General features: G+C 42.6%; 2 protein-coding genes across 2 annotated transcripts in view; both read right to left on the bottom strand.

The window, feature by feature from the left end:
- Window positions 1–19: 19 nt before the first annotated feature.
- On the bottom strand, window positions 20–2,940 carry tslig3b (tRNA splicing ligase complex subunit 3B). The gene is made up of 8 exons (XM_006798448.3): window positions 2,794–2,940; window positions 2,513–2,661; window positions 2,282–2,404; window positions 2,025–2,197; window positions 1,341–1,421; window positions 1,137–1,253; window positions 863–1,030; window positions 20–774 (listed from the first exon to the last, which is right to left on the bottom strand). The coding sequence occupies exons 1-8, from the start codon at window positions 2,829–2,831 to the stop codon at window positions 457–459; spliced, it is 1,167 nt and encodes a 388-aa protein (XP_006798511.2). The 5' UTR covers window positions 2,832–2,940; the 3' UTR covers window positions 20–456.
- Window positions 2,941–7,835: 4,895 nt separating this feature from the next.
- spred1 (sprouty related EVH1 domain containing 1) overlaps window positions 7,836–24,232 on the bottom strand; it is a 33,159-nt gene continuing 16,762 nt past the window's right edge. Inside the window, exons 3-6 of the mRNA XM_006798447.3 lie at window positions 20,012–20,180; window positions 16,208–16,254; window positions 10,645–10,800; window positions 7,836–10,513 (exon numbers count right to left, since the gene is read on the bottom strand). Coding sequence (XP_006798510.1) covers window positions 9,827–10,513; window positions 10,645–10,800; window positions 16,208–16,254; window positions 20,012–20,180 — 1,059 coding nt within the window. The 3' untranslated portion in view covers window positions 7,836–9,826. The remainder of the gene's footprint in view (window positions 10,514–10,644; window positions 10,801–16,207; window positions 16,255–20,011; window positions 20,181–24,232) is intronic.

Raw genomic sequence — 24,232 nt, 5'->3', positions numbered from 1 at the left:
TAATTTCAATACAACATGATTGTAGAATTGAAAGAGGTTTATTAATTAAAAACAACAAGAAAAGGCTTCTCACCATTATATAAATAACTATTACAGGATCCTGGAAGGGGAAAAAATAAAAACAGTCTCCTGTGCTTAAAGGAGCATACTGAAGGATAATCAATGGAACTACAGTGTAGTTGTCCTCATTGTAATCAGGTTATTCAGATAGCAGTGGTTTCAGTCATCAGAGTCCATGCAGCATAGCTACTTTCACTTTAAAAACACTGATGACGATGAGCACAGATAAAAGCTTAAGGTTTTCCACCCAATACTGACAATCATCCATCAGATTTTTAAAAAGTTCTCTCATCCATAAAAACCAAACAAACAGTTGAGGTCATGTGAAAAACTACGTCTAGTGTCGCAAGAAAACAAAAACAACAACAAAACCCAGCAAAAGACAATGAGTGGAAGCTAATACTGGTACCGTCCTCGCTTCCCTCCATGCCCACTGTGTCCTCCGTAATCTCCGTGTCTGCCGTGTCCTCCTTGATTCCACCCACCTCCTCTCCAACCACCTCCACCCCCTCCTCTTCCTCCTCCTCCCCATCCACCTCCACCACCTCGTCCTCCTTGTCCCCAGGCTCCTCCACCTCGTCCCCCACCACCGCCACGTCCTCCCCAGCCACCACCTCCGCCATCTTGTCTTTTCTGCCAGGGGGGCATCTCAGGAGGCGGGGCTTCAATCTCTGAGGGACGTCCTCCTCGATCTGGTACTCTTCCCATCAAGATCTGCAAAGACAGGTTAAACAGAACGTCTATGAAGAAAACGTCCAAATCGGCCCCCGACTATTCTGGCCGTGGGAAACGTTTCCTGCACCTTGTTGATGGCACAAGCGGTCTTCTCCCTGCTCGAGCCGCTGCTGGTCTTCACCACATTGCAGAGATCTTCTCTGGCAGCCAGCAGCGCCGCTATGTCCACAAAGGACTGAGGCCTCAGAGAGTGTCTCTTAGGCTGGTAAGCTCCTGCCATGCTGTCCACCTTCACCTAAAACACAACACAACTATCTGAATGCTTCTCGCTATTCGCCAAATAACCACAAAACATTCTTCAAACAAGCAGACGTTAGTTTGAAGTGTGACTGTAAACATACCTTGGCTCTGTCTGACCACCCAAATGACTGAACAGTGACGTCGAGCCGTTTGATCAGCATCCTGCGGCGACATTCGTACTCCGACGATAGAGTTGCGTTGATGCTTTGTAATTTTTCCTGCAAGCATTAAAAAGAGACCTGTAACAACAATACAACCAGATACATACACAGTACAGTGTAGCTACTAGCCAATCATATACATACCCACTGTTCACTACTGAGTGATTTCTTCAGCACTGGGTTTCCAACAGAGGCACCAGGAAGGGTTTTAAGCAAGTTTTCAACCTGTTAAACAAACAACAACAAAAAAATGATCAAAGAGAGACAGTGATGTAAAAATACAATGATTAATGTATTACACACAACAATTTTCTCCTAACTTGCTATCTCAAGTATTGACAGCTAATCAAGCAATGCAGGAAGAAAATGAAGGAAATGTGTCAATGTCTGTCTGTGCCACCTAATAATAATGAGCAGAGAGTGCTACACATTTAAATTACACAGCCAAGAGGTTTTTTTTATGTGTTAATCTGATTATTTTGGCATGGGTGGGACGGTAGTTGCTTCACAGCAAGAAGGTCCTGGGTTCGACCACACCATCTCCCCAAGGCCTTTCTGTGTGGAGTTTGCATGTTCTCACTGTGTCCGAGTGGGTTCTTATCTACAGCTTATAGAATACTTTTTTTTTTAAAAGATTGCATCATGCCTTGTGTTAAAGAAGGAGGAGCAGATCTTTGTTCATTTTCTTTTTTTGTTTGACTGTTTTGCAATTACCGTAAAAGAATTGCGCACACTGCTACTACTATACATACATACATTTTGATCAGTAAATTGAGCCTTATTCTTGCTCATCCTAACTGAAATTACGTGCAGTTTAAACAGCCTCACCTTATTTTGAAGTTGAGAGAAAACTCCTGCGGCCTCCTGTCCCTTTGGCACAGGTAGTTTCAGAGTTTCACAGATTGCTGTGAGCTCCTGGTTCACTGGACTCTGGCCTTGTTTATCAGAGACTTGCCTGCTTCTCATAATCTGGGCGGCCTGAAGCTCAGAGCTTAAAAACACTGAAAAACAGACACAAAAATCTAATCTTCCTACTTACTTACAGTTTACAGCTCACAGAGTGGATTACACAGAATGATACATACAGACAAACTTGAGATGGTCTTTTGTTTTCTGCCCAGTGCCCTTGAGAATCCCTGAAACTTCACAGGGGCAGTGCAGCTCCCTCAGCAGACCACTCATCTCCAGCTGGAGGCTGTCCATATCGTCTTGGAGGAGAAGAGCAAACAAAACAGATGTGAGTGCAAAGATTAGACACTGTTTTTTTGGGGGTTTTTTTTTTAGATCAGATTAAGGTGAGAATGGATGCTGCTCACCTGGGCCTGAGGTGATGCTCTCCTCCAGGTCACACAGGGGCTTTAACCTGGCTGACAGCCACTTGCAGAGGTCTACATATTCAAGCGACTGCAGGCCTCCTTCTGCGGCTCTGAGCAGCGCCTTCTCCTCAAGCAGAGGGCCGTCATAGCTACGGACCAGCACACACCAAAAGTCAAACACATCCAGGAGTTAGACGGGGGTCTTGGCTGCTTTATTTTGATTGAAAACACGCCGCAGGATGTGGAAGCTAAACAGTTATGCTAGCAGTGACTTCGCTTACCCAAGCTGCTCTAACGAGTCCAAAATGTCACACTCCATCGCTGAAGCCGCGAGCTGTTTCACGCGCGTGTATCTACTAAAACCATGACAGCACAGGGGGCTTTAGCATCCATTCATTCCGTTATCGTGGATATCCGCCTCCACTGTGGTCCGACCAAGACAATGACCCGGAATGAAACGGGCGAATTTCGGAACTACCTTCCGCAACTTTGGTTCCGCCTAGGTTCCGCCAGTTTTAGCAAAACTGTAAGTAAAGCGTGTCTATTTTCAAAATTAGAGGTATATATTGTTAAAGTTAAAACAATAAACTTTGTGCATTGATGTCGGAAAATAGATGACAAATACAAATGCTAACATCTAATCAGCCAATTATATGGCAGCAGCTCATTTAGGCATTTAGACCTATGACCAAATTTAGCATCAGAATGGAAGAGAAAGGTCATTTAAGGGACTTTGAAGCCAGTCTAGGGTTTACAGGGAATGGTCCGAAAAGATTGTAGCTATAGATAAATGGCTCCAATCTTAACCTTATTTTTTCACAAAAATTGGTTCTTTTATGTGCATGTAACCTTTAAGTTGAGCTCGAATCTGTACTTTTGTGTGTAAAGCTCTATGTCCAGGCCCGGATGCAGGGGAAATGGACGAGACTGGTTCGACCCACCATCCAGTTCTTCCTGGTGTCGTTCTCTCTGTATGTGGGATACACGCGCGTCTCTGACTACAAACACCACCCGGGCGACGTCCTGGTGGGACTGCTGCAGGGCCCTCTCATCGCTGTGCTCACAGTGAGTGCATTTCTGAGTCACTTTTAGTGATGTTTATTATTAAAGCTGAGGATATTTATCCAATTATATAAGGTGAACACTTAAATCCTCTCTTTTAAAGTGTAGATAGACATATGAAAGCATCTACAATGGGGCCATCAGCATCAGAACTGAACTGTCAGCCGACTGGTATGATGAAAGTGATGACGGCTGGATGCACCAAAGGAAGCAGCCAACATCATGGAGGCAGTGTGATGCTCTAGGGAATGTTCTGCTGGGAAACTTTGTCCTGGCTTCCATGTGGATGCTACCCCCACCTAATGTTCTAGACCACTAACAACCACTTATGACAACTGCTTTTCCTCATAGTGGAAACCTTATTCTGCAGGATAATGATGAGTCCGTAATCCTATCAACATAACTGTTAATTATACTACTGCCCATCTAAGTGAGAATACATTTTTTTAAATCTTAGCAAGTTCTAAAGATTAAAAAAAAAAAGAATAATCAGGAATCTTTTTGAGGAACGTCATTGAAGACAAGAAGATGTTAAAAGGCCCTCTATATTTTCCACAGAAAATTCTGCCTTCATGGCTTCTGAGAACCAGCTCACATTTCTATTGCATATCATTACCGGCAGACGTTGCTGTGAATTTTGTAGGAATTTAGCACATTGGGTCTCTCAGCTGTTGATAAAGTCTTTTCTGCAGCATCCTTTGCAACCACTGACATCGACTCAAAGTAGAGCAGCTACTCCTCTGTATCAAAAAGAGCCAGTTAACGTGGTTCAGACATCTGATTGGGATGCCTCCTGGCTATGTCCCATTGGGAGGAGATCCAGGACATGCTTGAGAGATTATATCTTTCAACTGGCTTGGGAATGCCTCAGTATCCTCCTGGAAGACTTGGGGAAGATGTCTGCAGAGAGTGAGGTCTGGACATTTCTGCTTTGACTGCTGACCCATCAACACTGCCCCAGATAAGTGACAGAAGACGGATGGATCGATGGCTAGATGGGTTTTGAGCTTGAACTAGTTCTACATTTTGTGGTCCTACCTCACAATGTATAGAACCTAAAGGATCTGTTGCTGAAGTCTTGGTTGTCAATCTTCAGAGGTCCCCACCCATTTAATGTTGCGTTCACTAAATGTATGTCTTCTTATATTTTGCCTTCTCTATGCAACATTGTATACGTTGGCTGTGATCAAGAAATCAATCGAGCGCAGGCAAAAGATTAAAACTCACCATTTTATTATGATAATGTTATTTGATATGTCAAATTACAAGTGTATGATGTAACATAAAAACAGTTACAAACATATGTATGCATATTTACATTATATTTATGAAAAGTAACAAGCTACATCTGTATAAAGAAAATACAACTATGACATGAGTTATTGGTACTATAAATTTTACAACAGATACTTGGTATTCTCGAACCATGATAATACCTAGACGTGTAGAAACCAATAAAACCAGAACAAGAGACGTTAAGATGGAAACTAGGATGGACGTGAGGCACTTTTTTGAGGTTGTCAGGATGTGAAAGCAGATGGCACTAAAAGGAAACCAAAAAAAAAAAAAAAAAAAAAAAAGGATGCACAGGAAAAAGAAATGTGCACAAATAGAGAAAGTGAAAGAACGAAAAGTAAGAAAACAGGCAGTGTTTTACAGAATAGTTAAGAATAGTACCATTTATACTGCAAGTTTCAAAACACAAATGTCTTCCACTATTTAGAACTAATCACGTAAATGTTACATCGAGCGCTGTAAGATGAAAAAAAGCTTACGTATAGTATCATCAGTGCACCAAAGCATCGGAGAATCGAAACATAACCACTCAACTGCTGTAAAAAGTAACCGTTTTTAAAACAATACACTGAAGAGAAACAGGTTTATATAGCTTTTTTTTCATCTTTCTTAATCTACACAATGTCAAGAATGTACACTTGTATGCATTCCCAAAGATATGCACAGTTTCCAAGATTGAAAGAGGATAAAAGACTAGCAGCAAAGTGGTTAAAACTGAAGTCTTTATATAATGCAGGTCAAAAAAATATATATATATATTAAAGCGGACAGACACATGTTGCATATATAATACAGTACATGACAGGAAGTTGCACTGTGCTGGTTAATGCAGAATGAGAAGTGTTATTTCAGCATTCTCTACACTTTGTATAAATGCACGTCCTACATTTTGCTTCTCAGCCAGCAAGTTTTAATCAGGTTCATCAAACCTTGGTTCAGCTTGCAATAATGCAGGGTAATCAGATTACAATGGGAGAAAAAGACAACCAACCAAACATTTGGTTACACACACACCAACGCACACGCACACCGCCAACCTACCTGGAATCTAGCACGCACACACATACAAACACACAGCCGTGGGCACAATATAGTAACACTCTCGCACCCACACACATGCACAAGTGTCCACTTCATCACACAGAGCAATCAAACATTTCAAAACTGACCGTTGTCGTTATATGCTGTTGGAGAATTAAGGTTTAACAGTCGTTCATAGCTGATTTTCTCTGTCAACACAATAAAATTAGTGATTGTATCTAGCAGCTTTATACGTATGTGTGTGTTTGTTTTTTAAAATTTATTTATATATATATATATATATATATATATATATAAATAAACTTTAAAAACAAGTGGACTGCCACTACTGTACCGTGTTAGCACTATCCTTCCTTCTACCATACAAAACTAGAGAGAAACTCTATTAGAAACTCAATAGTCATTTCCATCACAAACGCCCTCTACTTTTCAATGTGAAATAATACTAAAAGGTGACCTATGTACAAATGCTGTCATTTCAAGCTACGGTATATGCTGACAGCAACGATAAATACAACTCTATCTTTAAAATTTCAAAGGCAAAAAAAAGAAGAAACGAAAAAAACAAAAAAACAAAACTGGGATTATTATCAGTACTTAAATATAGTGTTACATATTTACAGGTATTTGGAGTTTGGTACCAGGGGTTTGTCGTCTACCTATATATAGCATTTAAAATGTCCCGTCTAGTCACTGACTCAGTCCGCCAAGAGGTCAATGCGTTTCCCCACATTCGAAGGTTTGCATAGAAAGTAAAGGGAGCATTGGTTAGGGAGGAATCTGGAAGATAAATTGTTCTCTTGTACTCCTAAGTGAGGTGTGGTTTCTCTCTCTCTCTTTTTTTTTTTTCCTTTTTAAACTCGGAGTGACAGGAGGTGGGAAAACATGCATATCTGATAATAACAGCATTTGGATGTTGTACCAAATTTGCTATTAAAAAAAAAACTGAGGTGGATTACACTTTTCAGTTAGGGAGCATTTGGGTTATTGCAGCCAGATGTCCAAACTAAGCTGTTCTTGTAGCGACTTTTACTCTAGAAACGTTAAGTTCAATTTTGAATATTCTGTTGGGTAAGACTGCCAAACAGTCCATGTAGATACTGTTTCCCAAAGGGTTTTAAATTTGGACATTTGGGTGAGGAGTGCAGGATAGTGTCTTTCTTGCCAAGAGTTAGACCAGAAGATTATCATCATTCACATCTGTTTACTAAATATGAAGCTTCATTCATGTAGTTACGACTGAAACGGAGGCAAACATAATCCATCTCCTGAGGTTACCAATTTACAGGTCATACCATGTTTGTGCAGTGGACTACAGATGTCGACATGCTGCCCTCGTCAACCGATATTGGCCTACCAGGAACTCCAAGTGGACAATATTTCTGGTCATTAATTTTGGCTATAGCCCTGTCCACATATAAAGTGATTTTCGCTTGCCACCTCTCGCTTTGCAGCGGACAGCTGCTAGCAGACTTTTCAGACACCGGTTGCATAGGAAACCTTATTTCCTGCCCTATCTTTTGTCAGTCAGCAGTATCCTTTGCCATCCCATTGGTAGTTGTTTCAAATTGCTGCTTCTAGCCATTTCGCACCGCTAACTGTTATTCCATCTGTCATCACTACAAGACTCCGAATTTCACTGACATTCCATAATCTCTGGTCTCCACGCCGCTTTTTTTCTTCTTCTTGTGAGTATTAAAAACAAAACAAAAAAAACCCCAATGTGATGAAGAAGCTTTTTAACAGTCTTATTTAGGGTGAAGATTTCTTTGTTTCCCTTGACAAAGACGGAAATAAATAACAACAAAAACACATTAAAATGTGGAAAAATATCATGCTGGCGTTGGCCAATTTATTTTTAAACATCCGTGCATCCATATGTAATTCCTTTTTTTTTTTTTTTTTAAATGCGCTTTTTGATTACTTTTTTTTTTTTTTTTTTTTTTTAATTTAAAGGGAAAAGGGATTAATGCAATTTAGAGATATCGGTTAGCTGCTTCCACCTGCTTTCAGTCTTCATATTAACAGAACAAGCGTCACTCTTCTCAATCTAACTTGGCAAGAAAGCCGATGAGTGCATTTCATTACTTTGTTTACTCTGAAGCCAGGGCTTCCAAAAGCAGGATGGTGGTCAGTACTGTTATGAGTCAAAGCCTGAATCACATAGTCACCGGTGACGTTACGTAACATAAAACCACCTCTGCGTATGCAGACCTGTGCACACACACACACACATACAGAACATCTCAGGGTTTAGTAGCTGAGATGCTCAGCGTTCCCAAAACAATGCATTCATTCCTTCACTCGTTCGTTTGTTCATTCATTCATTCATTCGTGGAAGGAGTGGACTAACTTTCAAGGAACAATGTAATACCACATTTGCACAACATTTGAAGGGGAAAAACAGAACGATTCAGAGGTCAAACAAGGGAATTTAAGAGGGTGCTGCAACCAAAGCTTGGAGAGCAGTGCTTTAAAAAGAGGGTTGTTGTTTTTTTTGGTTTTTTGTCTCTTTTATTTTTAACCCACTAAAAAAAAACAAAAAAAAACCAAACAGGATGTTAACTTAATTTTTGAACAGACTAATTCCAAAATCTGGAGTTTTATCGGTCAAAGAATAGTCTAATTTAAGTGCCATGTCATTTTAACCAAGGAGCACTGTAACCCCTTACCTCACCAAAACAAAACTTGCTGGTTGAGCAACATTTTAACACTTGATTAAGAACTAATTGTAAAACTGAGCAGGAAAAGAAGAAAAAAAAAATAACAACAAACAAAAAAACCCACCAATTTCACTACAGCAGTAAATAACTGGACTATAACTGAGATTCACTGAAGTAAATGAAACTGTTGTGTGTTGGTTTCTATTTATATGGTTCAAGAGGTTCTAAAATGCAATTTTCTTATGAGGAAATAAAAATATATGGGGGGGAGGGGGTGTTTAATGTAGTGAAGTTGTTACCATATTTTTCCCTTCTAATCGTAGAATCGATCCCTTTATTTTGGAATGCAATCAAACGATCTAAATCACCTCAGGAAGGCGAGTTAGTCATTTTAACGTCTTTTAAATGAACTGTGCAAGCTGTGCCAAGGTGGACCTTCAAAATCAATCTGTTACTCTGCTTAAAAAAAGTGATGGAAAGGAAAGAAGGAAATCAAATGGCCAGACATCCACCACAGCAACTACTCTCAAGCATTAAAATTACAATAGAACACGGTGGTTAATATACCACAAGAATTTCAGAGAATTACCTTTACTCGGGGGGAATATCATTTTATAGTGCACTTTTCTCTGTCTAATAATTACATTGTCAGCGAATGCTTAAGCCATGAAGGAAAGGCCACTGTTACCTAACTGCAAATTCACAAACAAGCAAAAACATATCCCTTTTAGCATACCCAAACAGCAAGTACGTTTTTTCCTCAGCGCAGAATAGTTTTGATTTCTTTTTCTTTTTTTTGTCGTGAAGTTGTCGCTCTCTGTACAAAAGACAATTTTCCTTCATGAAGTTACACATAACTTGTACTAGAAGTCTGATATTTGTGGCCTGGCTTATGGGTGTGAATGTGAGAGAGAGGTGTGTGTGTGTTTGTATGTGCAGATGTGTGTAGTAACATCTCCAAGTCTATTAATCGTGACTTCTCCTCCTCTTCTTCTCCTCAGCTTAAGCTCCTGAGCTTAGCTTGATGCTCAGAGCCCCCCTACCCCCCACAAAGCATATGGTTTTGTCCTCCGCTGCTGCTTGTCGGCGACAAACACAAACTGAAATCTCCAAAAGCCCTCAAAGTGGGGATCAACACATATCACCCCGTCTGAGAGGGGAATGAAAAAAGGATGCCAGCTTATAATTTTCCGCTTTTATCCACTTCCTTTGTTTTGCTAGCTTTGATGGCGTCCCAGTGTCCGGTGTCGGGTCACCCCGCGGCCTTGTGCTTGCCCCCACAGCAGCGGCAGGCCTCGCCACAGTGGTGGCACGCGCGCAGAGGCAGGTAGCAGCACATGCAGGGTGCGATAAACGAGAGGGCCACCAGGGCCAGCCAGCGCAGACAGAACTGCTCGTCAGAAGTGTCACATGAACAGGGGTCTGAGAAGTCACCCTCTGAGTCAGACATGCAGTGATACAGCATGCTCTCGGCGCATAGCATACAGCTGACTTTGTAGATGCACTGTTTAATTGGGTCGGGGGCATCCTGGCACTGCCCCCGCCAGTTGTCTTCGTGGTTGAACATCTCCCGACAGTAGATGCACCGTGAACGCTCGCCGTCCTCTCGCCGCCGTCTGCTCTTTTTGGACTTCATGAGGGGCGACGGCTGAGTCTTGATGGCCGTGTCCTTGCCCAGCCCAAGCCCTATACCTGTTCCTATACCCATTCCGGGGCCTGAGTGGGAGTCTCCACCGGGGCCATCGGGGAAGAGGTACTCGCACTTCTTACTGTCCAGTTTGTGAAATGCAGTGGGGAAATCCAGGTCCTCACGGTCGGGTTCAGGTTTCCACATGACAGGGTGACGGTAGTCCTCGTAGCCACGGATGAGCACGTCTTTGCGTGGGTTGATGCGGACGATCTCTTCTTCATCCATGCGAAAACTGACACGGCGAGTCGACTTAAAGAGGAAAATAAGAAGTCAGATTGCTAGAAAGACTAGAAATCAACACTTTGTGGAAAATACTACATAAAAAGTACCTTAATTTAAAGAATTATATATTGATATAAGCCAGTAAGGCAAAGGCAGACCTGTGGAGGCAGGTAGCGCCTGTTGCTGGAGGGGAACTCGTCAAAGGGCTGGGCGCGAACGTAGCAGCCCCTGAATGGCTCGGTGGAGACGACATTGTTCAGAGGAGAGAAGGGCTCTTTCATCGGGGTACAGATGGAAGGAGGCTCATCACACACCTACAGGCATACAGAATCAGGTAAGTATGCGAAACAGGATGAAACTTAAAACATGTTCAAATTTCTTCCTTAGTAACACATCACAAAGAAAATCTAGTGAATTAACACTCTGATGATGCAATAACAACTTTTGTAATTATTTTTAGTCACTTTGCTTACCAAAAAATCTGCAAATTATCAATTTTTTTTGTTAATCCCCCCTGAAAAAAGCCATTCTCACTTTTCACGATACTGCTTCACTGTTAAAAGCTCTAATGGTCAATCAGTTCAGTTTTCATGATTACAACAGCTTTGACTCAGTGTGTGTAGGCTGTCGTTTGTGTTTGTGTGTGTGTGTGTGTGTGTGTGTGTGTGTGTGTGTGTGTGTGTGTGTGTTCCACTTTAACCACCAGGGGGCATCCTGCACCCACGCTTGTCCAAATGACTGAGCTGTGTAGATGACTCAAGGCCCTTCTGTTAAGAACTCAGAGTTCCCATCAGCCTTGCATGTGTTCCCACAAACATTTTAGCTGATGCAAAAATCTACAAACACTGGCCTAAAAAGGCTCTTGACAATACTGAAAAAAAGAGAAATGTTGGAAACCATGCGCTGCAACGTGAAAGCGAACAATTAATTCCTTCCAACAATTACAAGAAGAAAGCTCACTGTTGACATCAATCGGCCTATAAATAACATCTTGTGAATGACACAGAGGACATCAAACGCAGGAAAATATTTTTACACATCTACAGAAATTATATTTAAACAAGGAGCCTCCAACAGCAATAGCCTCATACTTTAAGTACTCATGGCAACAAAAATCAAAAGCAGCAGTGATTTTCATGATTCATGCATGCAGAGGTGATGAGAGTTGGGGGAGGATAGTTATTATGTTAAGAGCCTTGTGATATTTTGTGGAGCTTGATTTCAGTGCAACTATGTTCACAACTTCCAGCTTATTCAAACGTTCACGCGAGATACGGGAAAATAAGCAGAACTGGGCACCGGTCGCCCTCAAAACGTGGCTAAACTTTACATTCACAGACGTGCCTGCCTATTTCTAAACGCTCCTGTGATGTCTCAAAGTGACCCCGCTAAACTGAAGGTTCTTTCTCTCTGCGTGTCGCAACCAAAAATACACAAACACAGATGGATGCATGCCGAGGCATCTTCGAGTTCGATCGGACCGTATTCGAGCCTCGTATGCACTGGCTAGCTGACCCTCTTTTTCCCCCCCACACACATCTCGACCTCATCAAAGCAGGGTTAGTCCTCCTCTCTTCTCCTTCTCCCACCTTCTCTCCCTCTCTCTTTTCTGTGTGTGGAGGTGGTGCTGGCTGTAGTTAGTCAGTGCCGTGTGTAAAGTAGCCCACGCCAGTGCTTTAACGCACAGCGGAAATCTGGTTTGCTCCCAGCTGCTGCTACAGTAATTACTGTCCTGTGGTTGCTAAGAGATGCTTCCTTTGACTTCCCCCCCCTTCTCTCCTCCACTAGCCCCCTACCCCACCCACCCCACAGACTGCTAACACATGGTCTGTGTGCGTGTGTGTGACTTTGTTCCTTCATTGCCTCCAAACATACCAAGTGGTGCAACACACATCGACAGCGTCTGCAGGGGAATGTGAGGAACAGGAGACATTGGAGGCAGAGGGAAGAGAAAGAACAGAGCAGGAAAAAATGAGATTGTGTTGTATTTGTGTGTGCGCGTCTGAGAGAGCTAGAGCGAGAGAGAGGGGGGAGAGGGAGCGAGAGGCCAAAGAGTCTGCCGAGGGAATGTCATAAACCAGCTCCAGCTGGAGAAATGCAGCAGAGAACTTAAAAAGCCAGATGACAGCTGTATGTGTATGTGAGAGAAAGAGAGAAAGGAGCGAGGGGCGGCGGGGCAAATGGGAAACAGACTTGGGCTTCCTTTTAAAGTGCTTGCCCAAGCCCCCACTATTCAAAGGCATGCGTGGGGGCCAATCTGGAGCTGATCTGACCCTAGAGATGTGGCTGTTTGAGGGAGGAGACGAGAAGGGGGAGGAATGCAGAGAGGGCGTTGTAGGTGGTGCGGAGCCACGGGCAACCTGGCTCCACACCAACATCAGGGATCCATGCACTTCCGCCCTCAAAGGCACAGGGGTTGAGGACAGGGAAGGCTGGCCCACATACTAAAAGCTTACGACACACACTTCAACAAAGCAAAGGAACGTTTTGTGTGCGTGCCTGGATATTTGGATGCAAACATGAATATATGCTTTACTTCTCTATGAGCTTGTTTCTCACAGGCTAGAAAGAAGCCTGATGGGTGCTCATCTCTGGGTCCTGCCAGCTTAAAATTTAAAATTAAAAAATGTAAAAAAAAAATTAAAAAAAAGCCCACTCCTGATGTGTCCTAAAGGAGTGGTTGGCTGTTTTGGGAAGTGAGTCTTTATTTGTAAGAGTGAGGTGAGATGTATGTAACAACTTCCGGCCTGCTGAGTTACATCAATCTACAAATACATTTTGATAGATTTTTGTCAAATTCACAGCAAAAGAGAATAAAAGGCATATTTCATAAAATGTCAAATGGCTACCTTTAAACTACTCTTCTTCACAGCTTGGAGATGTCTCATAGAAAACGACATCATCGGTCAGAGTGAGGCTGTGAAACTCACTGGCCAACAAAACCCATGTGTACAAAACAGATAAGAGAAAACTTCCTGCCAGTTCTAAATTAGATGTGGATGTTTTCCTGTGGTATTCGAGAAAAGAAAAAAAGCAAAAGAACAAAAAACCCTCACATACATATTTTACTTAGTACTAGCGGAAGGACTGTAGCGGTACAGCATAATTCCTGGCAGTGGGTCATCACAGCTGAGTAGGGTGTTGTGCAACCACTTTTCTCTATGGGTGAAATATGTTGCATGTTCAGTGTGTGTGTGTGTGTGTGTGTTTTTTGAGTGAGAGGAAGAATGTGGTAAGCTTGTGAAGGGCATACATGTGGGTGCTCAGCCTCAGTGGGCAGGATGTGGGTGGAGAAGACCATCTTCAGCGCACGAACACTGACAATGCACGCGTGTGTGCGTGCACATACCCGACGCACACAAGTCTTTGTAACAATGCAAGGCTAGGATGAATTCCAGCAAATTTTGATACCGTCGATTTTTAGAGCCATTTAATCAAGGAACAAAAACAAGGCTTCATGGTGACCTCTGGTATCTGTTTTTGGCACAAGGTCACAGCAAATCCATAGAGAGCTGCTACTGCTTCTAAAAAGACCTACCACTAATAAAAACTACATGTGTGGTCAACCAGGGGTGGGACAACATTTTGAAATCTTGATGCATCATCACACCGCTTCCTCTTGTGATACAATTATTAACATTCTGGTGCCAAATATTAGCAGAAAGTGCACACGCTCCAAATACAGCAACTAATCTGACTTACTAGAGTGATTATTTCATGACTCCGTGTGAAGTGAATGAAATTACTATCCATTTCCCACCTCTAGTGGTCATAACAATTTCTTTCTTTTATGCTTTTTTTGCATTTTGCCTTTTACACACCCACACATGGCAGATGGAGGGAGCCACAGAAAGGTTGGGAGGGGGTGACATGCAGCAAAGCTTCTGTACTTCTTTTTTTTTTTTTTTTGAAAGTCATCATTTATCTGCACAGACACTGACGTGACTTCGTGATGGAGCTTGGAGCCACACAGCTCGGCTAACACTTTGCTGTGTGGTGGTATTTGCTGCTTCTCTGGCCGCAGCCTCTGGTTCACTTCTCTTTTTCTGTAGCCCAGGTCTCTGACCGCAACATTCGGATGCCAAATCACCATGGTGACACCCTCGGTGGCTTGCTGAACACCCCCCTTCTACCCCTCTCTGGCTGCACCCCTTACCCCTCCTCCTGCCCCCCCCCCCCGCTGCCTAGCAACAGCGGTGCCATTGGATTTCCTGTATGTTCAGGCTGATTCCTTAAAGACGAACTTTGCCACAAGAACTGGAACACCACTTTCTCCTCCATCACTGCTCTTCTAGTCTGCATCATGCAGATGGGCAAGTACAGAGCAGATCAGAGGCAAGTATAAGCCTCTGGGAGGTTCATAGCTAAAAATTTAATTCACATGAGGTCTAGCATGAAATCAACAAGAGACCACAAACGTGGTTCTGTCTATTCCATATACAGTGGTAAATGGTAAATGGCCTGTATTTGTATAACGCTTTTACTAGTCCCCCCCTAGGGACCGCAAAGCGCTTTACACACCCAGTCATCCACCCATTCACACACTGGTGGAGGCAAGCTACAGTTGTAGCCACAGACCTGGGGCAGACTGACAGAAGCGAGGCCATATCGCGCCATCGGCCCTTCTGGCCCACACTAGTAGGCGGTAGGTGAAGTGTCTTGCCCAAGGACACAACGACCGAGACTGTCGAGCCGGGGCTCGAACCAGCAACCTTCTGATTACAAAGCGAACTCCCAACTCTTGAGCCACGATCGTGTGCAGTGCAGAGTGGAGGAAATGATCAGAGGTGAATCAACACACCTCAGTGTTGCACAACAGTTAATCATTATTATGTGTAGGGTTTCTTTACAGCACTGGTGCATTGGATTGCTTAACAGTGTCAGAGGCTTCTATACTGTCACTAAATGTGTCCTACAAGAGCTGCCCTTCCTACTAATGTGCCTTTATCAACTTTGCAATCAGAAGCAGAACAGGTGGGTAGCTGGCTTTCCTGTAAAAGGCCAGATATCTAAAACAAATTACCAAGAGTGTGTTGCCTTGAACTATACACCTGCTGCCTTTCTCTGCTAAAGAGAACGTGACATTCTTAAACACACATGGTGACAAGTCAACCGCTGTGCAAAGGCACTGAGTGTTGTTGTTGGTACAATACATGGTGCATGCAGTTATTGTGTACAGGTTTAGTTGGTCCCAAATTTAGTTAGCTAAAGTCATAGAGTCCTATCTTCACGCAAAGGAAGAATAAAGAGTCTTACGAGATGCGACCCTGACGTCAGCATCATGGAGAGATTAGCTTAAACAGGCTAAACGCGAGTTCATAACTATCTACTGAGTACCTTGAAGTACCTTGTTTTTTCAGCTCCTAGACAACATCAACATCCTAAAGCCTTATTTGACTAGTAAAGATGAATGCTCCAGGCGATAATATATCATCTTCAATCTTGACAAGACTGACAGCTGCAGAGTTAGAGTACACCACATTTGTTGGCCAACACCCAGCTTCACCTCAGGGTCTGGCTGACACTGGTTAAACATCTGTAAATCTCTAAGAACAACTGTGAGACAACAAAGGCAGGTGTCAGCACCTGGCTGGGACAGATCAGACCTCAACCAAACATGTGGATCATGTCATTTCAGAGTCGGTGACAAAGCAGAGAGAACTTCACTCTTTTCAGTCATAGCAACACAGGTTTTCTTTACTAAACTTTAATGTCACTCACCGGTAGTCCATCCTCTGGATTATCACCTTCCCCAAACGGTCGACAACCTGAAAGAGAGAAAGGTACGAGAACTCAACAACAGCTCAAACAGGCAAAGTATACAACACAAAACTCTCGTAGCTAAATTTGATTGACAAAAGCAAGGGAAGACTAGAGGGTAAAAATTCAAAGAACCCAGGCGACAACCTGCATCAGTCTGAATCTTTCAGCAACTTCCTTCTACCAACAAAATATTTCTATTTGTTTGTTTGTTTCTCAAACTGTTCCCCTAAGCATGGTTTAAAGTTACCATGCTGACTCTTGTCGGGCCGGAATAGTTCAAGACTTCTGCTTTCTTCTGCCTGTGGCCTAATGGGGAAATGAAAGCTGCTTTGTGTTAGTGGGGTTCACAGAAGTTAATAAAATAAGCATGCAGAGAATAATGTAACCGTGACCTCGGCTAAAAACCCACGTGCCATTTTTGCACCCCAAACACCTCAGTTACCGAGGTGGAGGAAAGAGCTAACATTTTTCATCACTGCACACATTGACTTCTCCTGTAGATTGTGTAATCTTAAGAAAGACACTTACACTACTTATATTTTCATAGTGTTTTGCTGAACACTATTCTCACAAACATTACTTTTTAAAAGATAACATTTTAATAAGTTATGTCAACAATGTGAAATAACTTGTTTAATGTATACAGTCTGAAGATTTTTTTTTTTTTAAAGCTAGGTGAAGGTGTAATTGAATAAAGTCTGCCAATTTCCCTGCACATACTGACACTGTATAGTCCAGTGAAGTCTTGAGGTTTGTCAGATCACAACAAGCAGAATGCAACACCACCGTTTTGTGACATAAGATTAAAAACTTTGCTTGGAATAAACCTACATTTTTAGTATGTGTAATATATGGCTGTTAATGTGACCAAATCCAAGACAAAAACAAAAAAAACCAAAAATAAAGCATTACACAACTAAAAGAAAGCCACCAGTTAACCACTCATTCGTGCAGGTGTGTGTTGCTTTACAGACAGCAGACATTTACTCTTTCAGAGCAATAATTGAAGTAAATCTGAGTTAATATGTGCATAACGTTGCATAAAGAACTGTTAAATCACATTTAAAGTTAATAATTTGATAATATTCACCAGATAATATCATCAGAAGTATAAAATCTAAAAGCTGAGTTCAGAACGATGAGTTATACCTATGCACTTCCAAGCATATGGTCAGAATTAACATAAAATGCAGCCATTTACTAAAAAATATCAGTGCACAGGTACAGCCAATCAAATTATTGTGGTTTTAGTCAGCCTAAATTAACACATAAAAACAAATGATGAAAGCACCAGCTTATACATTAAAAAAAAAAAAAAAAAAAAAGAAGAATCAATGTTTAAGGACATTTCTAGATGAGAAAACAGTTTGGCAATGCTGTAGAAAGCAAGGACAAAACTATCTGAATGTGGTGGGGGGGGGGGGGGGGGGGGGGGGTGAATATATTTGTACCCAAGGGCATCAAGAGGTTCTTTTTAAACTTTGGTTCACTTATTTAGGATTACTGAGGCTTTATTTAAAGCACTGAGGCATCAATCTTCCTGTCTGCATTCAGAGAGAGAATGCAGAAAAACACAGTAATGTGATCTCTGTCACAGAGAGGACAGAAGAATTCACTGAGCTTGTGTTAGACACAGTCTGTCCATCAGTCTGTCTGTCTGTCGCTGAGTCACATGGAGAAAGGTGTGTGTGTGTGTGTATGCATTTCTCCACTACTGAGAGAAAGAGGCCTCCTGCAGCCCAACTCTGGCAGCGCTGGGCCACAAAGCTGCCTGAGCCATGTGCCTGACGTTGCCATGGCAACAGAGGACTGCAAGACTGATACACACGTGTGCGTGCACGCAGATACGCGTGCGCAGACACACACACACACACACACACACACACACACACACACAGGCAAAAACATATATTCCCTTCCTGCCTCTTCTCTCCCCCACACACATTCACGCAGCAGTCCAGCAGCAGAACGATGCAACTGGAATACAGAAGAACTGAGGAGAGGCATTACACAACACTGGCAGAATACAGAAGATGCCAGGAGAGAGAGGAGAACGGAGGGAGGAGAGGACAGCAGGGGCGGGAGGGGGAGAGAGAGAGAAATGCAAGGGAATGAAACCCCACCATCACCTGCTGTAGCTGACATTCACAGGAAGAAGCCAAAGCATTTATTAGCACACCAAAACTATACAGTCTCTGAATGAGAATCTTCACAATCACCCGGGCCCTGCTACACGAGATATCCATGCCTCTTTGCCATCTGATTATCTGAACAGCACTGAAACGGCCTCAAATCATGAATATCAGATATGTTACTGATATTTTGTTGTCAAACTGTGACAAAAGACCATAACAGCTTCCCAGCTCACAGTAACACCTTCAAATGCCAACACCCCATTCAAAACAAAACCCCTCAGGTTTCCACACATCATTTTAGCGTACCAAAATAGAAGACATTAAGTTTTATTCAAATTTTGGTTTGTTTAAAAGAGACACTAATCATCCTAGAAGATGACCCTGTGGTAATGAAGTATGCTGTTATTGTCTGTTCGTTATCTTCATGTGAAATTTACAGGGAAAGCAGCTTGCAAAGCAAGTTCTACATGATTACCTTTTACCTAGATGGTGTGGACTTGTGCCCAGGAAGTTCAAATCTCAGATAAACGGCTGTGGGCAAGAAGCAACCGATGCTCAGTGGCGATAAACCTTTACAAATGTTCCGCTGTACCTCCTCTATGCTCCCCATGATTCCTGGGTCTAGAGAGTAAAGGATATTACAGCTCCTCAGCCAGCCAGCCAGCCGGTCGACCAGCATCTTGTATAACACAGGGCTGGATAGCAGATTGCTGAGTTGGCAATTCTCCTACTAATTGGATGACTTTGCAACCTCTGGCACTGTGCTGAAAAATAATGCTTATTAGGACCGAAACCTGCCCACTCAGTTCCACGCATAAAGTAAATACCTATCTTAGCTTTAAAATATATAAATGCCACATTCAGTCCAAATACAAAATTTTGTTAGACTAGTCTAGCCAGTCCTCAAACTATCTTGCCAAGACAGAGAAGGACAAAAGCCCAGTCTGGTCAAGTTTCTTCTGAGTGAAGCTCAGCCCATATCTCAGGTTGCGATCCATTCTATGAGTTTCTCGTCTTTCCCACCAACCCTCTCCTGTCCTCTATCACCCACTGTCTGAGCAAAGCATTGCATTGCCAGTCTCTACGGATGTGGCAAGCTTATCTGGGCAGCTGGGCTTGATAAGATAACACAGCAGGGTTCAAGCTTGGGTGAGAGAGCAGGTAGCATTGGCGGAGGAGTCATCAAAGGTAATCAACGGCACACATCTCTTCTAGAACAGATGCTAGGTCAGCCTTTACAAGCCAAGATAAACAAGCAGGAATACAGGCTGTGAATGCACACCAGTAGAATACACACCACATTCATGTCCATACATCCATCTACATCCAACTTTTACATGTACTGAATGGTTGCCAAGACACACAGTGCAAATTCTAAACAAATGTGATGTTTTGTCGATCGAGTAAGAGTTTGAAAGGTGGTGAGGGTAGTAGAGGGAAAAAAAATCTGTGGGCTGCCTTGATTTCTTGATATGGAAACAATAGCCAATGCTGGCTGATGGACTGTTAAGCTAAGGTGCATTCTGCTGGCTTTCTATTGGCTTTGTTATCTGGTTTGACCTGTTCTAAACTAGCAAAAAGAAAACAACCACACACACACGCATGCAGACAAAAAGGCAAAACACACCCTGGTTAATGTCCTCAATGGCCCTCCGTATTCCCCGGTCAAAAGCACGAGCATCAGCAGGGCTCTGAAAGGTCAGTCCAAACTTCTTGTCGTTGATCCTCCAGTGGTGGAAGATGGGGTTGACCTTGTTGTATACTAGGTCTTTCTGCAGCACACACTCCAGTACCACCTGAAAAGAAACAAACAGAAGAGTTTGAAAGTGAACCAGCCATGCTGGTGCTCTTTGAGATGTTATAATATAGCTGGATACAGAATTTGACCTGTGTGGTTTAATCCAACCCCATAAGCTGTTGTAATGTGTCAAATACAATAATTCCAACACAACAGGAATATAACAAAAAGACGTAGAAGATTTCTGCCATTTGAACTACACATATGGGAAGTTCCAGAGCTTCTAAAATCAAAAATAGAAAAAAAAAAGAAAATCCCCCCAAATCCAATACTCAACATACTTCTTAGATAATTTGTAAAACACATTCTAAATAGTGAGGTTTTCATTACAAATAAAGTTAAACTTGAAGAGCAGTGGTGGCCCGAGAGTTGGAGTGTGTGGAGGTGTTTTGGAGCCAGGGAGCCCAAGTGTATGGCAGAGAGAGGCTGCGTTTCCAAAGCCTATTATTAATCAGGGCTACTGGGCCGCCTCCCGGCCTTCCTCTAGGCAGATTAAATGAAATGAGAGACGGCCATTACAGTCTTTGAGGTTTTTACTGACGCGCACGAGAGGTGGCTTAATGGGGTGTGAATGTGTGACTGTGCGCACCGCTATCTGCGTGAGAGCATGCGTGAGCGCAGGAGCTGGTGCGATGAAAAGCTCAATGACCCAAGTGCTACGCTGTGCATCTTTGCGGTCCAAATGTCTTGTCGGAGGATAACGGTCACAAACAAAGTACTCGATTGCTGAAAGCAGATGGCACCGTTCCCCGTGGATCTGGACAACAGTCAACATGCACACTTCAAGAGGCTAATACGTGGCAGCTGTACAAGAGGTTGATGATATGTGTGTATGTGTGTCAGAGGGGGAGTGCTCAGGTCTGAATTTCATTCTGTCTGTGTGAGTTGCTTTGCAAGTGTGCTGCACATAATTCAAGCGTCTGTCTCCATATCATTGTTTCATACATGTCTCTAACAAGAAAAGGAGGCAGCGAGGGTTAAGCCTGCGTGACTATCCTAGAACTACTGGATGAGTGCACAGAAGAAGGGAAGGATGGATGTGAGAGGCTGCTGGGGTGGCAAGGACAGGGGAAGGGAGGAGGGGTCCGCTGTGCCTCTGGGGGTGATTGTGGAGGCGAGACTGAATGGAGCCGGAGCAGGTAAGGTGAGCGCACAGCAAGGCTGACTGAGGAGGAAGTATCACAGTTGCATGGAAGGTTGATACTTAACACCGCATTCCATATTGTGCTTAGAGAAAAGAGAGGAGGAGGAGCCTTGCTGACAGAAAAAGAGACAGAAAGGGAACAGAGGCAAGTGATGTTAATGGAGGAGAGTGTCAGAGAGAGAGAGAGAGACAGAGAGCAGTCAAGACAGTGTGTAAGAGAAGAAAAGAGGAACAGATGGAGACTATGCTCACATGAATGCAAGAAATCAGGCTTCTTTCAGAATGATGATTCCAACCTTGCTATCATTTTAAGACAAAAATTGTAAAGAATAATGCAATTTAAGTTAAACAGGGTGCATTGATAGTGAAATAACCCAGCACAGCCTCACCCCCTCCAAGACTTAAAGCTATAAATGTTACTGGTAAGTCAAAACAAACAAACAGGAGTTAACAATTATTTAAAACAAACAAACAAACAAAAAAAAACAGTCAAATAGGGCCTTGCCTCCAAGGCAATGCTATTTAGAGTAAGCCTGGAATGCACGGCTGTACCAATCTGCAGGGAGTTGCAAACTATGAATGACAGGAAGCAAGGTGGAGTGAAAGAGCTTAACTGGAGATTTGTCATAATCCGAGAGCCAGCATGGTAAGTAATCATCAACCAATTAGAGCTGTAGTTTTAAGAGAGTCACCGAATAGCAGCGAGAATGAGAAAGAGAGACGGAGGGGAGGTGGGGGGCCAAGGAGGAGAGTGATTGGTAGCTATATGGAGAGCCAGCTGAGTCATCACCAGTACACTCTGTGCCGCATCACTGCGCTTATAGACAGATCCCCTCCACCTCTCCTCTTCCGTCTCCCATCTATCTGGCTCCACCTCCATTTCCTGCTCTTTGACTACATTCGGCTTCCCGAATTCCTCTAAATCCCACCCCCCACATCTCCAGTCACCTCAGGAAAAAAACTTGTCTTTTTGATTTCAAAATAGCTGCATTTATGATTCATTTTCCTCACAGGTTTCTATCAGGGATCGGTGATGTCACTGCCTTTTTTCCCTTGTGTTTATTTCTGGTTGGATTAAAACACCCAAATTGTATCCTTGAAAAATAAAAAAATGTCTAAATATAAATACATCTAAAACCTTGCAGACCACTGTCCTATTTTGTATGTTAGACATAACCCAAACCAAGGAGCCTTAGTGATATTCATCACTAAGTCTAAACATCACTCATACAACATAATTACACAGTTCATATTCTTATGTCTTTTTTTTTGGGGGGGGGGGGTTGTTTTCTTCTTGGACGCTGCTTCTGATGCCCTCACACTGCCGGTGGCAAAGTGGTTGATGCCAACACCCTGGCACTGGGTGGTATCCTGACAGACCTACATATGTCTGGGTGTTTGTTGTGGTTGCTGGGGATTCTGGTGGTGATAGGGGTGTTTTACCACATCCCAGAACAGTTGTCGGGGTCTCTGAACCATGTCTATACCCTGTCTGAGCAATGCCGTTCCCATTACACCCTTTTTCTGTGACACACACATCCTGGGTTACCAAGACACAAAACACAAGGACTGTAAATACGAAACATACATAAAATGTGTTCAGTGAAAGAAAGAAAAAAAAAAAAGAAAAAAAAAAGGTAATTTAGGCACGGTGCTGTAAGAAGGCTCTAATAACCATCTGCCAGAAAGCACCAGATTCTGTGCATCATGGTGGCCGCCTTTTGTCATCTGGCATTTGACAGACAAACAAATAGATTTACACTCCCGATTACCACAGACCAAGGATTATCCCAGTGCATCTACTGGGTCTGTTTTACATCTACAGCACAGAATGAGTCTCAGGAGCTTTACAGCAACTACTCCATAAGCCAAACAGATTAAAGCCACAACACAGCACTTGATATTAAGGCCTCATTGTTACTTTCATTACGAAGAAGCCGACAATACCAACTAAAAATAAAATTAAATAAATAAATAATAACAACAAAGGTCGATCAAATGGACCAATACGGCAAGGCCATGATGATCCACTTGGTAACGTAAATCCGTTGGGTATCTTTGTTGGCCTTCAGACAACAATTCTGATGGCTAAAGAACCAAATGGGACAGGCAAAAAAAGAAAACAAAAAAGAAAAAAAGGGACTTTAAGAGAATACTTTTTAGACACAAATAATTGTACTACCCTGTTGATCCAACTCTGTATATTATAACATTACAAACAGGCAGAACTAATAATGTTTGCCTGCGCCAACATTAATGTTATAGTTTTATTATTAGCTCTAGCTGCTAGCCACAACTTTAATGATAACTTCACCGATGTGGCTATCCGATAAATGTACCTTATTTCCACAGCGTGTGCTTTCTGATGCAACCCTCCCATTTATCCGAGCCTGGGAGCGGCACTGAGAGTATACTAGTTTATGCCCAGTGAGGCAGGGTGTGTGGCTATCGGGTAATAGCTAATAGTTAAGCAACTAACAGTAACGTGTGCACCAGCCAGGTTAACATTTATGATAACTGTTCAGTACTTCATGATGTTGAAACTGGAGCTTTACTGACCTCTCAATAGTGTTGGATGAATGTTCATGTGTTCAGTAACTAGTGAGGGGAGGTGTTGTGTGAAGTTGTGTCAGTTGCATGAGACAGAAACGGCACTGCTGGTATCAATACTGTTGAAATGAGTAGCTAATTCCACTGTATCAATTAAGATCTGATTTTTGTTTGACAACCCTATTAGAAAACTAGCATTTCTGGCTACCAAGGAAAATATAAAAGTAATTGTTAGGAGAAGCTTGAATGTAAATGGATTTTTTTGGAAAAAAATAAATAAATATTTTTGCATATATCTGAAATGAAATATTTATCAGAACTTTCAAAAATTATTCTACTTTTATTTTTACCACACT

This window comes from Neolamprologus brichardi, chromosome 19 (assembly GCF_056152115.1).
Source record: "Neolamprologus brichardi isolate AB-2024 chromosome 19, ASM5615211v1, whole genome shotgun sequence".
NCBI classification, from domain to species: Eukaryota; Metazoa; Chordata; class Actinopteri; order Cichliformes; family Cichlidae; genus Neolamprologus; species Neolamprologus brichardi.
The sequence above is the reverse complement of the archived record's forward strand: the minus strand, read 5'-3'. Positions and strand labels throughout refer to the sequence as shown.

Excerpts from the sequence above, each read along its gene's own strand:
- tslig3b (XM_006798448.3), bottom strand. The coding sequence starts at position 2,831 with ATGGAGTGTGACATTTTGGACTCGTTAGAGCAGCTTGG. Across the intron at positions 2,662-2,793 it reads GACTCGTTAGAGCAGCTTGG|CTATGACGGCCCTCTGCTTG; the intron begins GTAAGCGAAGTC and ends GCTGGTCCGTAG. Across the intron at positions 775-862 it reads CCGCTTGTGCCATCAACAAG|ATCTTGATGGGAAGAGTACC; the intron begins GTGCAGGAAACG and ends CTGTCTTTGCAG.